Genomic DNA, 13,855 nt, shown 5'->3' with positions numbered 1-13,855 from the left:
ATGGATGGGGGCATTGTCATCCTGGAAGAGATTATTCCCATCAGGATAGAAATGTTTCAGCATAGGATAAAGGTGATGACTCAGAACAACTTTGTATTGATTTGCAGTGACCCTTCCCTCTAAGGCGACAAGTGGACCCAAACCATGCCAGCAAAATGCCTCCCACAGCATAACAGAGCCACCAGATCCCCTCACTGTAGGGGTCAAGCATTCAGACTTGTACAGTTCTCTTGGTGTACGCCAAACATGCACTCGCCCACTTGTCGAGAATATAGTGCAGGATGACTCATCTGAGTATATTACTTTTTTCCACATCTCTGTAGACCAATTCTTATGGTTTTTGCACCACTGAACTCTCAAACGTTCATCTTTGTAATGAGGGGTTTATGTACTGGAGCTCTACTATATTATCTCTCTCGTAGTATTGACAGACTGTTCTTGCTGACACAGTCTGATCACGTCCTGCATTGACACTCTCAGTCACTTGAGGAAGAGTTGCTCTTCTGTTTTTCACACTAATGCACAAGCATCAAGGTCATCAAATGTGCTTTGTCAACCATAACTTCTGACCCTATTTGCTGATGTCTTTCCCGTAAATTTAAATGCAGATGTCACTTTAGTCACTGTTCCTGTTGAAACACCAGCCAGTTGAGCAGTCTTGCAGACCTGCCATCTGTACCTTCTTTCAAAGTCACTTTCAAAGTCTTTTTCTCTTACCATCTTGATACAAAGTGAAAATCAACTGGGCCTGTCAGCATTTTTATACATGTACACAGAGCATGATTGGATGTTAATTTCTTAATTGTAGCCTACCATGCAGTGCACCTATGTAGAAGCATCCGCATTTGTTATGTTTTTCCACTCCTTTATTTAGGATTTTCCTTTAATTTGTCGCTTGATTTGACTAATTTGGACGGCTGAAGCTTCATGTTAACTTCACATGAACTTTTAAAGACATTTTTGCACAGAAGAAGGACTGTTTTAAGCAATATGAATGGCTAGTATGAATAGGAGGAATGATTATGGCAAAAAAAAAAAAAAACTATTTCAGTGTTCATTTGGGCACATGCGTACTGTTTTAAGTAAGACTAAGAAAAACTGTGAACCCGTCCTTTAATGGATATTAATATGTTTTCAATACAAAAAGATAAATCATTATTATTATTATTACCGTCATTATTATTCAGGAACATCGCAGAGATTTGTCTACATCATAGCGGAGTGCCTCTTTAAATGTGGAGTCTGCTGTCTGTAGTGGTGACGTGTCTCTACAGTGTCTCCTCCTGCTCGTCGCCTCAGTCAGTAGTGAGGTCTGGTCAGATTTTCTCAGTTAAGGAGCACCTCGGTGAACAGTTGGGACATCATGGGCAGTGAGTATCACTTCGGCACAAGAGTTGTATGAGACTGCTATCTAGAACCTCTATAGCAAGCCCCTGAATGCTGTTTTGATGTTTTTTTGTCAACTTAGTCAGCTAACGGTAACGTAGTAGCGCTGGCGTTGATAGCATGCTAGCTTACGTTGCTAGCTAGCTAACTGGTTGGGAGTTGCTTTTTGTACCTTTGTGATCCGTTTTGTGATAATAAGTTGTTAGTGGTTAGACAGTTAGACAGTATTTTTTGTAAGCTAGATTTCTTGCCTTTAGAGAAATCCTAGAAGCGCCACGCTGGTTTGAGCCGGTTAGAAATGTCTCGTAAGCTAACTTGTTAGCCACTCATTCAAAGACATTGACAAGTCTAGTGATGACGACGCATAACACCGCCGGTTTTATCTTGAGCCTGCTGCTCCTATCGTCTGCTTAATGCTAACAAGAAATGTATGACAATGATCATGTAAAGGTCTAGCAAAATAGCTACTATTACTGTGAAACAAAATTGCTTTATTCGATATTAAATCTGCTTGATATTGATACATGTAGCTATATTGTAGTATTGAGTCCGCCCCCCATTCACTGCCACGTCCCACTGATGACCAGCTACTATGTCCAGATAAATCACTGAAACATTTTCTTGTTTCATATTTTCTTGTTTTTAGTCAAATTCTTGGAGGTGATAAAGCCATTCTGTGCAGTGCTGCCAGAGATTCAAAAACCTGAAAGAAAGGTGGGTTTTTTTCTTTCACTACACCCCCAATATTACCATTACCTTTGTATTTGGCAGTAAAATAAACCTGTTAGCTACCTGATATTAAACTTATAATTTTTTTGACCAACAGATCCAGTTCAGAGAGAAGGTGCTATGGACAGCCATCACTCTCTTCATCTTCCTGGTGTGTTGCCAGGTGAGTGTCATAATTTATTACAGTCAATACTTTAACATAATGACTAGTCTTTTGCTCCAGTTTGACATTCTATGACGTTTTTGCTGAGGAAACACTTTAGGTGATTCATTTGATTAAGACATATAACCAGCTACTCTTCATGGAGATGCAAATCTACAATATATGACTCCAATGTTCAACATTTTGCAATTAAAACACAATATAAACTCTTAATAAACTACAAACTTCATGTTTTATGTATATAATGTCACCATTATGAATAGGTGCAACAGCTGTTTTCCTTATTAACCTATCAATTATTCATGATCATTCAGTTTATGTATAAAATATCCAAACATTGGACAGCAGCCCATCATAGCTAATCAGAGCCCAAATTTATGCTTAAAATATAAAAACCGTGTCTGACTTAAAATTCAAAGAAGTCAGTTTAGGATGATATGAAACAGAAAAGCAAGCAAGTCTTTCTCAATTTTGATTTAAACATATAATTTCAGCACTAATCATTACTTAACCACCTGCAGTGAAATTGGCACCACAGTTTGAGTTTACTGTTTAGGAATATGTGTGTTGAAATTGTTAAACTTTCAAAACTGAAATACTATATATTTGTACAAAATTTTGCACTGGACAGTTTTTATTAGATTTGATAACATTTTGTGAAAGGATTAAAACAGGTGTGTGTAGCATGAACATTATCTCCAACACTTAGTTGTGTCAAAGTAATTAGACTCCTGCTAACAAATATTTATCTTCTCACTTTTTTTCTCCAGATCCCCCTCTTTGGCATCATGTCCTCAGACTCTGCAGATCCATTCTACTGGATGAGAGTAATTCTGGCCTCAAACAGAGGTATTTGTCTAGCTGTTATTTGAAAAGAAATGCAATGACGTATATCCTGTGTGTCTGCTCTGCTGCTGGTATGCCCTAACCTGAATATTTCCCTCCAGGTACTCTGATGGAGCTGGGTATTTCACCTATCGTCACCTCAGGCCTGATCATGCAGTTGCTCGCTGGAGCTAAGATCATCGAAGTTGGAGACACACCAAAGGACAGAGCCCTCTTCAACGGAGCTCAGAAATGTAAGAAAGCCGTTATCAGTTGAGTTGTGAAGATGTGGTAGGGATTTACAGTTAAAGATTATCTGACCCTTCTTGATGTATTTCAGTGTTTGGAATGATCATCACCATTGGCCAGGCCATCGTTTATGTGATGACTGGCATGTATGGAGATCCCTCAGAGATGGGTGCTGGAATCTGTTTGCTCATCATCATTCAGGTGAGAACAGGAAGATCTAATTTGAGTGAAAATATAAGATTAGAACATGTGGTTCTTTCAGCTTGAACTTCAAATTAAAAATAATAATATGTGAACATTGGAAATACTGATACGAAGGAAACAAACTAACTGATTTATTTTTAATTACTGATACTGATTACTGCTTCGCTAAAGTTAAAGATGGATGTTTTATTATCACAGACTTCTCCCTTACAGTGAGTTTATGGAAATATATGTGTGTATATATATATATATATATATATTTCTAAGAGCAAATGGTATGAATACACATAGGAACATTAAATAACTACAACAATAGAGAGGATATTTGAAAAACAAGACCTAGGCGCAATAGACAGAATGTACCCTTTGTTGCATGAAGCAACATGCAACAAAGGGTCATTTTCAGTCACAGAAAATAATGTACAAGAAAAATATTATTAAAAACTTTTTTTTCTCTGAGAATAAAAGTATTTCACAGATATTCCTGAGCTACTTGGTGCATTTCCTCCACCCTCCACCATTTTGAATTTATGATTCAATATCACAAAATCACAGAGAGAGTCAAAAATGACATTCAGATGGAATTGTAGACAACACTTTGGGGGTTCACCACCTGGTAGTTGGGACATGGTACTACAACTTAAATGGTTCAAGATGGCTTCCAAATATCTGTTTACTGTAGTGGACACCATGCATGAAAGGGTTAAACTACACATTATCAAACATATGTTTCCTCTTGAAATAAAGAGCTCAAAACTGTAGAACTGAAGGCTTATTGAAGTGCGAGAGATGCACCAAAGTTATCTCAGAGAAACTTGTTATTAAGTTGCATCAGAAAACTAAAATAGTCCTTACTTATTATTAGACTTACACAACCAACAGGTTTGTTTAGATTAATTGAGTTCACTTACAAGGTACCAGTGGAACAGGAAGTACTGATCTTAGAAGCTAATACTTTTTATCAAGTTTAATTGTGAAATCAAATGTTCTAACTTACTTCAGCTAAATCCTCCCTGAAAGAAAAGTTAATGACAAAGTGAAACAATATCTGACTGTATCTGTTGTGTTCTTCCCATAGCTGTTTGTGGCCGGACTGATCGTGCTGTTGCTGGATGAGTTGCTCCAAAAGGGCTACGGTCTCGGTTCAGGAATCTCACTGTTCATTGCCACCAACATCTGTGAGACAATTGTCTGGAAGGCTTTTAGCCCCACGACTGTGAACACCGGCAGAGGTAAGAGACCATGGAGAAGTCGGCGAATACGTGGATAAATGTACATGCCATGGCAGTGATCAAAGTCTGTAAGAAATGTGCTTCATTTTGTGACTGTTTGCGTTTCCAGGCACAGAGTTTGAGGGAGCAATCATTGCTCTTTTCCATCTGCTGGCTACAAGGACAGACAAAGTGCGTGCTCTGAGAGAAGCCTTCTACAGACAGAACCTACCCAACCTGATGAACCTCATCGCCACAGTGTTTGTCTTTGCTGTAGTGATATACTTTCAGGTGAGTTGCTGGCCTTTTGTTTGGTGCGATTCACTGTAAACCTTTTAAAGTTTTCATTCTTAAAGGATGATGAAAATTGAAAAGGAGGACTGATAAATTGTTAACGGTTGTCTTCTTCTCACAGGGATTCAGGGTGGATCTGCCCATCAAGTCAGCTCGCTACCGTGGCCAGTACAACACCTACCCCATCAAGCTCTTCTACACCTCCAACATTCCCATCATCCTGCAGTCTGCTTTGGTCTCCAACTTGTACGTTATCTCCCAGATGCTTTCCACACGCTTCAGTGGTAATTTCCTGGTGAATCTGCTTGGAACTTGGTCTGTAAGTATACATTTAATCACAACTTTTCGCAGCTTTCAGTTCAGTTTTTTCAGTTTTATTATAAGAGTCATCATCAATACAATCCTTTGTTTTTCATTTTACTGTTAATATAACATATTTTGAATTTGGAAATTATAAGTTCTGGGCTCAAGCTTTTGTTCATTCTAGATAATAAAACAAACATAAAACATTTTTCAGCCCCTTAAAGCTTGTATTCTTTATTTTCTCCTGTTTGTAGGACACAACGTCTGGTGGTCCAGCCCGTGCCTATCCTGTGGGTGGACTCTGTTACTACCTCTCTCCTCCTGAGTCATTTGGATCCGTTCTAGACGACCCTGTCCATGCACTCATCTATATCGTCTTCATGCTCGGATCATGTGCCTTTTTCTCCAAAACCTGGATTGAAGTCTCAGGCTCTTCTGCTAAAGATGTAAGTCCTAACTGCTTTCTAGCAGGTGGTGTTAATGGTTTATTTCAAAGAGCCTGTGTTTTAGAGCTCTGTTCTTCTTCTTCATCATCATCATTCAGGTGGCGAAACAGCTGAAGGAGCAGCAGATGGTGATGAGGGGACACAGAGAAACCTCGATGGTCCATGAACTGAACAGGTAAAATCCCAAATCCTTTTCACTTACAGGCCATTTTGGTTTATTTTTATATAAATACAACATGGAAGAAGCCCCTCAGTGAGTTATGCTTATAGTTTTGATCATGAATTTACATTAATGTTTTCAACACTTAACTCTTATTATAATCAAAGCTACAAGTTCTCATATTATTTATCTAACCCTACTTTTCTCTGTTGCCACATGTGTAACCACTTACTGCTTTGTGGTATTGGACTCAGCTATTTCTGCATTGTGACACTTGATCATTTTTCTGTTCAAATATAGTGAAACACATTCAGTTTTAGGTTCACACACCTGCTTTACATTGTTTAATAGTGTTGACAACGCCGGTCATTGTTCACAATTGTTTTAAGAGTGTAACAAAATGGTTTGCATCAGGTATTTTACATTTGGAATTGTGAAATACAGATGTAAGTATTCTAATCTTAATAACAGACTCAAATCCCCTCTTTTTGCATCACAGTAATCTCCCTTCTATTGATTTATAACAATGTTGTCCTTGGTAACACCACTCTAAGTAAACAAAGAAAGAAATGTTCAGCACACTGATGAAGTCACAGAGTGCTGAAAATATTTATTTATCAAGATATACCAAACAAAGGCAGTATTTTAAGTGTCCGACTACTTTTCTTTGTGTTGATGTTTTGCTCAGTTGTTTGCATCTCAGTCATTTGAATGTGCATCTACAACAAGCACAGCTTAATAACTACTATACAATTATAATGAATGTGTTTGAATGTCAACCATTCTTGCTAATTTCATTATTTCTACTGACCTGCAGGTTAAATTTGATTATTAACCTTTTTCTCAATTTTCCTGTTTTTTTTTCTAGGTACATTCCCACTGCTGCTGCCTTTGGCGGACTGTGTATCGGTGGTTTATCAGTGATGGCCGACTTCCTCGGAGCCATCGGCTCTGGCACTGGTATCCTGCTGGCTGTCACTATCATCTATCAGTACTTTGAGATCTTTGTCAAAGAACAGAGTGAAGTAGGCAGCATGGGGGCCCTGCTCTTCTAGAAAAGCCAACATTCTCACCAACTTTGATTAAGATCACCAACCTTGCATTTATTTTACATCTATGTGTGAAGCCCCTGCATCATCAGCGCTCCGGTTTCAGGACGTTTGAGGAATCTCTTCTCAGGATTCTCAGCTGAAATGAAGCGTTGCGAGGTGGTGGAACCACGTGCTGATATTCACACCGTTTGCTCCCTCCACATATCTTCCAAAAGCAACACAGACATTTCAGTTGTACATCAGATTTTCTAACTGACTCGAGATTAAAGCTCCCCAAGGTTCACTTAAAGGCTTCCTTTGTGGAAGAATTGAAGTCCTTCAGGAGTTTGATCCTTTTTTTTTTTCAGACTGACAAGAGAGCGCTTCAGTATGCAGGCATACTCGACTCGAATGATGGCGGTCAACTGCCTGCTTTGTGCGTAGAAGCACTCGATCTTCTGGTTGGTGTTATCTCAGTTTAAACATTGTCTTTTCAGCTTTATTTTATTTTTCTGTTAACCTGCCAATCAGGTGAAGGTGTGGACCAGAAGCTGAACTGTCAGACGCTGAGTCAAGTACTGTCATTTTCCTGATTTGTGTCCCTGTGTGATAGCTTTTAACTGAACATCTTGTAAGAAGAGGATGTGGAGCTCGAATTGGGGAAGTGGGGCATTCCCAGGGAGCTGCAGTATTAACTCATGTCACATTCATTCTTGTTGCCCACGTTCTAAGAATATTTTTGTTTGTTTTTTTTTTAATTGTCTGCTTTAAGCATACTTTATATTAATCACTTGTTTTCACACATGATGAATTATTTCTCTGTACATAGGCCATGCATTGAATAACTTTGAATTTGTCTTCAGTGTAAGATAAAGTCTTTTGAATATGTAAAAATAAATGCATTTCAGAACAAACTTATAGAAAAACATTCTCAATAAAAAACCTTTTGTGGAAAAAGGCTAAATCTTCTGATTGTGTGACTTGTTCTGTGCTGATGTGTCCCAGATGAATATCGATGAATTGCCTCTGAGGGTTATGTGTTATGCAGTCTTTGTACTTGGCCGACATATTGTGATGTCTATTGGCGATGTTGCACACTGTTCTCTTGTTTACTTCTCTAGATGTTGTCTACAAATGGAGGATGTTGAAGTTTTTTTTCTTAACTACATTTGATGTCAGTACAGTTCACAATGTGCAGTTTTTTAGCTTCAGACAAATGAGACTAGAAAATTGCTTGATATTTTTTGTAGGGAAGGTAGTTTGGCCATAGCAAATAGAAAATATTTTGAATGCCTGTATGTATTTCAATCTAATACAATACCTCAGGGATCAATTTTAAGATGAACCTTCCTACCTTCTACTACTATTTCTATAAGGGCAATTATCAAAGCCCTCCTCTGTTTAAACACATATTTTCCTTAATGTGACTTCACTTTGAGCTTTGTTGTGCAGAGTTTGACACCAGAAGGCTGTTTTCACCGTCATCTGCTGAAGGAGGAAAGTTTCTCTGTGCTCACTTTAAATCTCACACGTGTACCTATGAGCAGGATTTGTGACATCGCAACTTGTTTGGAGCCAATGGTGGTCCAGTATGCAACAAGTGTGATGTTGACACTTGAAACCTCCAGTGCACAAATACTGAGAATAGACTTTTCAGTGAAGAAACATCTTGTCTCCAGTAGTTTAACAAGAATGAGGTCATTTTAAGATCTTTTATGTAGGTAATTGTTTTGAAATATATATTGTTTTTGTGTATTAGACAAAAGTATTATTATATGTCGAAAAACATGTCTGGAGGGGATCTTTTAATATTATCGTTATTGTCTCTCTATAGACAGATTGTTGCTCCATATACCTGTACATAGTGATCTACAGCAGTGGTTCTAAGACTGGGGTCCAGGGACCCCCAGGGGTCCTTGAGGGGATTCCAGGGGGTCCCTAGCAAAAAGGGGAATAATTTATTTTCATTATAATTCCATCCATAAGTAACACAATGACAGAATGTATGACTATTTCAGTTTCATATACTTTCTGTAATAAAACATCTAAAAGCAAAAATCTTATCAGATGGGGGTCAGTGGTCTAATTTGTGTCAGTTTAGGGGTCCTTCATGTGAAAAAGTTTGAGAACCACTGATCTGAAGTACCTGAGAGCATTTTTTTGTCCAACTTTTAATGCGACAAAATACACTGTGATTATATGTTATATATATTGTGTATATAAAGATAGATTGTGTTATTATTATGGCAATGTTAATTGCCTAACTAATCTCTCATCCCTATATTAACATTAAAAAGTAGTATTTCTGCAGGGTTGTATTGGATTGTTTGTATTTCCCTTAAATCTTCTTTCTTTGCTGACATTTTGATGGACTAAAGATATTTTTGAAAGTGAAATGATTTGTAAATAATGTACAGTTAGAGTTTGAGAGAAGTCGTACATACCAAGATTTTCTCCTTTTCTTTACAAACATTATTTGTGTGAAATGACAAGCATCATTTTGTGGAGAGGCCTCCTTTTTTTTCTTGCATGCAGGGTTTTGAGCTGTAGGAGGCAGTACTGTGGCCCGGAGCTCTACTCTACCAGGAGCGATATTTTTTGTTCCTAGGATGGTGAAGTCATGACCCGCCCTACTCTGCCTCTGATTGGCTTACCCTGATATTACTTCCCTAACTCTAACCAATCACACTCCTCATGGCTAAATTTAACCAGCCCAAGCAACGAAGTTAACGAATTCTAGCCAATCAGAGGCAGAGTAGGGCGGGTCATGACTTCGCCATCCTGGGAAATAAAGATTTGGCCTACGCGAGAGGAGCAAAGAAGAAGACTGCATGGTCTTGCCGCTATAGCAAGGATAGTTGTGAAACATATTTGCTGATTGCTGATGCTGCACTGAAACCTCCAACGTTTTCACGTAGTGTTGTGTCATGTATTAATACGACGTGTTTTTCTCTGTGAGCTGCCATCTGCTGCAGTAGGTAAAAATCAGGAGCTTCATCAGTTCCAGCGAGAAGAAATGACTTCTGTCAGAGAGGAAGGTAACCATGTTGTGCTAGCCTGGCTAACTCATCTGGACAGCTAACATTTAAGTTAATTTGAGTCTGAATGAAAAAGCCGGTAACTAAAAGTGTAGTGTAACTAGTTTCTCGCCATTATGAGAATAACTAGCATTAAAATCATCACCTGTTAGCGTTACATCATCTGTGAACAGGAGCGTTAGCTAAAAGTTTAGTTTAACCTTGACCAGCAGCACCATAACCTTACAGTCTGTGTTACCTACAGTGACTGTTTTCATAGTAAGTCATCTTAAGATGGTTTTCACAAAATGTTTGTCTTTGTCACCACAGTATGTTAAGTTTTTCACTCGTGGGCATCATGATGAAATGTGGCTGCCTTGGTTTTGGTGGAAAACTGCTCATATTCATGAGACTTGTTCAAATTCAAGAGAAAAATGTGCCCATACTGTCACGCTACATAATCTTACTCGTGTTTTTTCAATGTTATACTAATCTGTCCATTATTTTTTCAATTAAAAGATTTGTTCTTGTGCAAGATGTCACAAAAAGTCACAAAATAATTAAAAAATCATATTAAAATGTCCCAGAACCCAAGAAGATGTTTTCAAATGTCTTCTTTTGTCCAAAAGTCAATTGTCATGAAGTCAGACAAAGAAAAGCTGCAAATCCTTAGCTGGAAAATGTTTAGCATCTTAGCTTAATAAATGACCTCAGCTGTTCAAAACTGCCTATTATTCTCTATCAATATGCTAATCAGTGAAGTGGCTAATCATTTCATCACTAAATAACACAGTTCATTGAGATGTGTGGCTGAACATGCACACACATACAAATAAGTCAATAACAACATTAATTTGAGGGTTAAAATGAAACAAAACAAAAAAAAAATTTTTTAAATGAATGTCATAAGCATTGATAAGGATCCCTTGCATTTGGTGATTGATACGTTTTTACCAAGATATGCACACAGTGGGACATTTTACAGTTAACAATTAAACTTATCAGAGCTCCTTGCAGGCAAACTCCATAATGGTGACACTGTTTCTAAATGACAAACATATCTTTGGCATATCTGTACTTTGTGTTTTTTGCTATTTTTTCAGCAGACATTTTCTATAAGATGATTTGAAGATTGGAACAAGAACCAGTGTGATTATTGTCATCTTAATATTAAACTATCCAGTAGACGCAGTTGAGGTCATTTGAGGTTGTGGGATAGATGGGATGTCATAATACTTACCACTGATGTTTTGTTTGAATTGTCCTTCCACATTTTACACAATAGGTAAAGACCGAATAATCTTTGCCACCAAAGAGGATCATGCAACACCCAGCAATGCTGAGCTTATAGAGGAGGATCCCAATGACCCCTATGAGGAGCGAGGTGAGGAGCTATAAATAGTAGCTCTGGTAAAGTTTTAAACCCTACATTTATTACCCTGCATTTTAATTCAAAACTCCTCTCCTATCCTAGGTCTGATTCTTCCCAATGGGGAGATCAACTGGAACTGCCCCTGCCTCGGCGGGATGGCCAGTGGTCCTTGTGGGACTGAATTTAAGGACGCCTTCTCCTGTTTCCACTACAGTAAGGAGGAGGTGAAGGGCTCTGAATGCCTGGAGCAGTTCAGGGCCATGCAGGAGTGTATGCAGCGCTACCCGGACCTCTACCCGCAAGAAGATGACAAGGTGCCCGAAGAAAAGTCATCTGAAACAGAGCAGACCTCACAAGACTCTGCTCCTGTGCAAGACTCTGATACCCCACAACCCAACACAGAGAGCTCAGTGGAAAGCTCATGATGAGCCCCGCGTCAATCTGAGCGTCAGGGTTGTAAAAAAAAAAAAAAAAAAAATCTATTTATGAACAAGATGGACTTGTACTTTTTTAAAATAATATAATATTGTTGAAAAAAATCACAATCTTGAAATTCAAGTTTGTCAGTCCTGCCCTTATGTTCAGGAAAAACAAGATTTGCAAATTCATTCAATCAACAACTTAAAGGACCAAGCTGAGCATAAACACTGAGGTGTAAAGTGGATATTTTTTTACTTCCTTTGTTTCATGATAAACAGTCCACTAATCCATGCTCTGATTTAACATAAAAAGCTCTGAAACTGTAAGATTACAGTGAAAAACATGTTTTATACTTGAACATTTTTCATTTCCATTCTCTTTTAACTGTATTATTTTCATACTACATGACATATATTTCATTTTACATGTACATTATGAGTTATACAACATTTATGTTAGTAATGTTATCAAAGTTGTTAAATCTGCAGATGTGCGAGGAATGAACTGCAACTAAAAAACATCTTGAAACTTTCTAGTGTTGAATGTTCAGTAGCGTTCAGTTTCCACAGTTGTCCTCTGTCTGCTAATTTATAACCAGACCTAAAACCTTTACCTCACCTGAACTCAACTGTTCCGTCTGTGTGCAACACAGGAATGATTGAAGTGACTTGAAGTGAATATTGTTGAAAATTTTATAATAAAAACTGTTCTGGTGAGATATTACTAGTGTAGACCTCCCTCGATTTCCTACAGTTGACCTTGCAAAAACAACTGTATACTTTACTCACGATATTGGAAATGTGTTGGCATCATTAGCACCCAGCAGATGGTAACTTAGCTGGTAATTAATGAGTAACACAAACAGTTCAGAACATTGCTGCTCCCTTTAGATTATTTTCAGTTATAACTCAACCTGCAAGGAGAGAAGCAGTTAAAATGTAATTCGGTCAGGATACAAACTTTCTTAGTAATGAGTTAACTAGCTCTCATTTATTCAGACGTAGAAAATATGTCAGTTTATTATGGTTTTGAAGGGTGAAATGGTGTAGATAATGTCCTACTTTCAGACTTAATCTGCATCTACTACACTGCACCGGAAAGTATACATTTTTAGTACATTATTAGTAATTAGTATCAATCAATCAATCAATCAATTTTTATTTATATAGAGCCAAATCACAACAAAAGTCATCTCAAGGCACTTTTCACATAGAGCAGGTCAAGACCGTACTCTTTAATTTACAGAGACCCAACAATTCCCCCATGAGCAGCACTTGGCGACAGCAGTAAGGAAAAACTCCCCTTTAACGGGTAGAAACCTCAAGCAGAACCCGGCTCTTGGTGGGCGGCCATCTGCTTTGACCGGTTGGGTTGAGAGAGAGAATGAAAGAGGGAAAGGGGGGGGGGGGGGGGACGGGACACAGAATAACAACAATCATAACAACAATCATAACAATAATGACAATGACACAGCAGCAGCAAGGGAAGGATGCCAACAGGACTGTGAAGGACCGCGAAGGCTCGGCCCAGAACCCAGGGTTTCCAGCGAGATGAGAAAGCACAAAAAAACTCCGGGGAAGAAGCAAAGTTATTGACATGCATTGATGTTACATGAATGCATACAGATGGAGAGGAGGAGGAGGAGAGAGGAGCTCAGTGCATCATGGGAAGTCCCCCGGCACTATAAGCTTTATCAAAAAGGAAAGTTTTAAGCCTACTCTTAAACATAGAGAGGGTGTCTGCACCCCGGACCGAATCTGGAAGATGGTTCCACAGGAGAGGAGCCTGATGGCTGAAGGCTCTGCCTCCCATTCTACTTTTAAAGACTGTAGGGACCACCAGTAAGCCTGCATTCTGGGAGCGCAGTGTTCTAGTGGGATAATACGGTACTATGAGCTCTTCAAGATATGATGGTGCCTGACCATTAAGGGCTTTGTAAGTTAAGAGAAGGATTTTAAATTCTATTCTAGATTTTACAAGAAGCCAATGTAGCGAAGCTAAAATGGGAGAAATGTGATCTCTTTTTCTAGTTTTTGTTAATACAC

General features: G+C 38.4%; 2 protein-coding genes across 2 annotated transcripts; both read left to right on the top strand.

Annotated features, from left to right (window-relative positions):
• Positions 1-1,247: 1,247 nt before the first annotated feature.
• On the top strand, positions 1,248-7,958 carry sec61a1 (SEC61 translocon subunit alpha 1). Its single transcript, XM_042407424.1, has 12 exons — positions 1,248-1,370; positions 2,033-2,100; positions 2,213-2,278; positions 3,049-3,127; positions 3,226-3,357; positions 3,444-3,553; positions 4,635-4,788; positions 4,898-5,058; positions 5,183-5,380; positions 5,619-5,810; positions 5,909-5,985; positions 6,839-7,958. The coding sequence occupies exons 1-12, from the start codon at positions 1,364-1,366 to the stop codon at positions 7,023-7,025; spliced, it is 1,431 nt and encodes a 476-aa protein (XP_042263358.1). The 5' UTR covers positions 1,248-1,363; the 3' UTR covers positions 7,026-7,958.
• A 1,850-nt stretch (positions 7,959-9,808) lies between these two features.
• chchd4b (coiled-coil-helix-coiled-coil-helix domain containing 4b) lies at positions 9,809-12,530 on the top strand. Its single transcript, XM_042406549.1, has 3 exons — positions 9,809-10,039; positions 11,304-11,402; positions 11,493-12,530. Exons 1-3 carry the CDS (start codon positions 10,018-10,020, stop codon positions 11,813-11,815), a joined length of 444 nt encoding a protein of 147 aa, XP_042262483.1. The 5' UTR covers positions 9,809-10,017; the 3' UTR covers positions 11,816-12,530.
• The last annotated feature ends 1,325 nt before the right edge of the window (positions 12,531-13,855 follow it).

This window comes from Thunnus maccoyii, chromosome 3 (assembly GCF_910596095.1).
Source record: "Thunnus maccoyii chromosome 3, fThuMac1.1, whole genome shotgun sequence".
Taxonomy (NCBI): domain Eukaryota; kingdom Metazoa; phylum Chordata; class Actinopteri; order Scombriformes; family Scombridae; genus Thunnus; species Thunnus maccoyii.
This window is presented reverse-complemented; position numbering and strand designations above follow the sequence as displayed.

Coding starts and splice junctions, on each gene's coding strand:
- chchd4b (XM_042406549.1), top strand. CDS start 10,018: ATGACTTCTGTCAGAGAGGAAG. Junction 10,040..11,303: donor GACTTCTGTCAGAGAGGAAG/GTAACCATGTTG, acceptor TTTACACAATAG/GTAAAGACCGAATAATCTTT. Junction 11,403..11,492: donor TGACCCCTATGAGGAGCGAG/GTGAGGAGCTAT, acceptor CTCCTATCCTAG/GTCTGATTCTTCCCAATGGG.
- sec61a1 (XM_042407424.1), top strand. Junction 2,279..3,048: donor TCTTCCTGGTGTGTTGCCAG/GTGAGTGTCATA, acceptor TTTTTTCTCCAG/ATCCCCCTCTTTGGCATCAT. Junction 3,358..3,443: donor CTTCAACGGAGCTCAGAAAT/GTAAGAAAGCCG, acceptor GATGTATTTCAG/TGTTTGGAATGATCATCACC.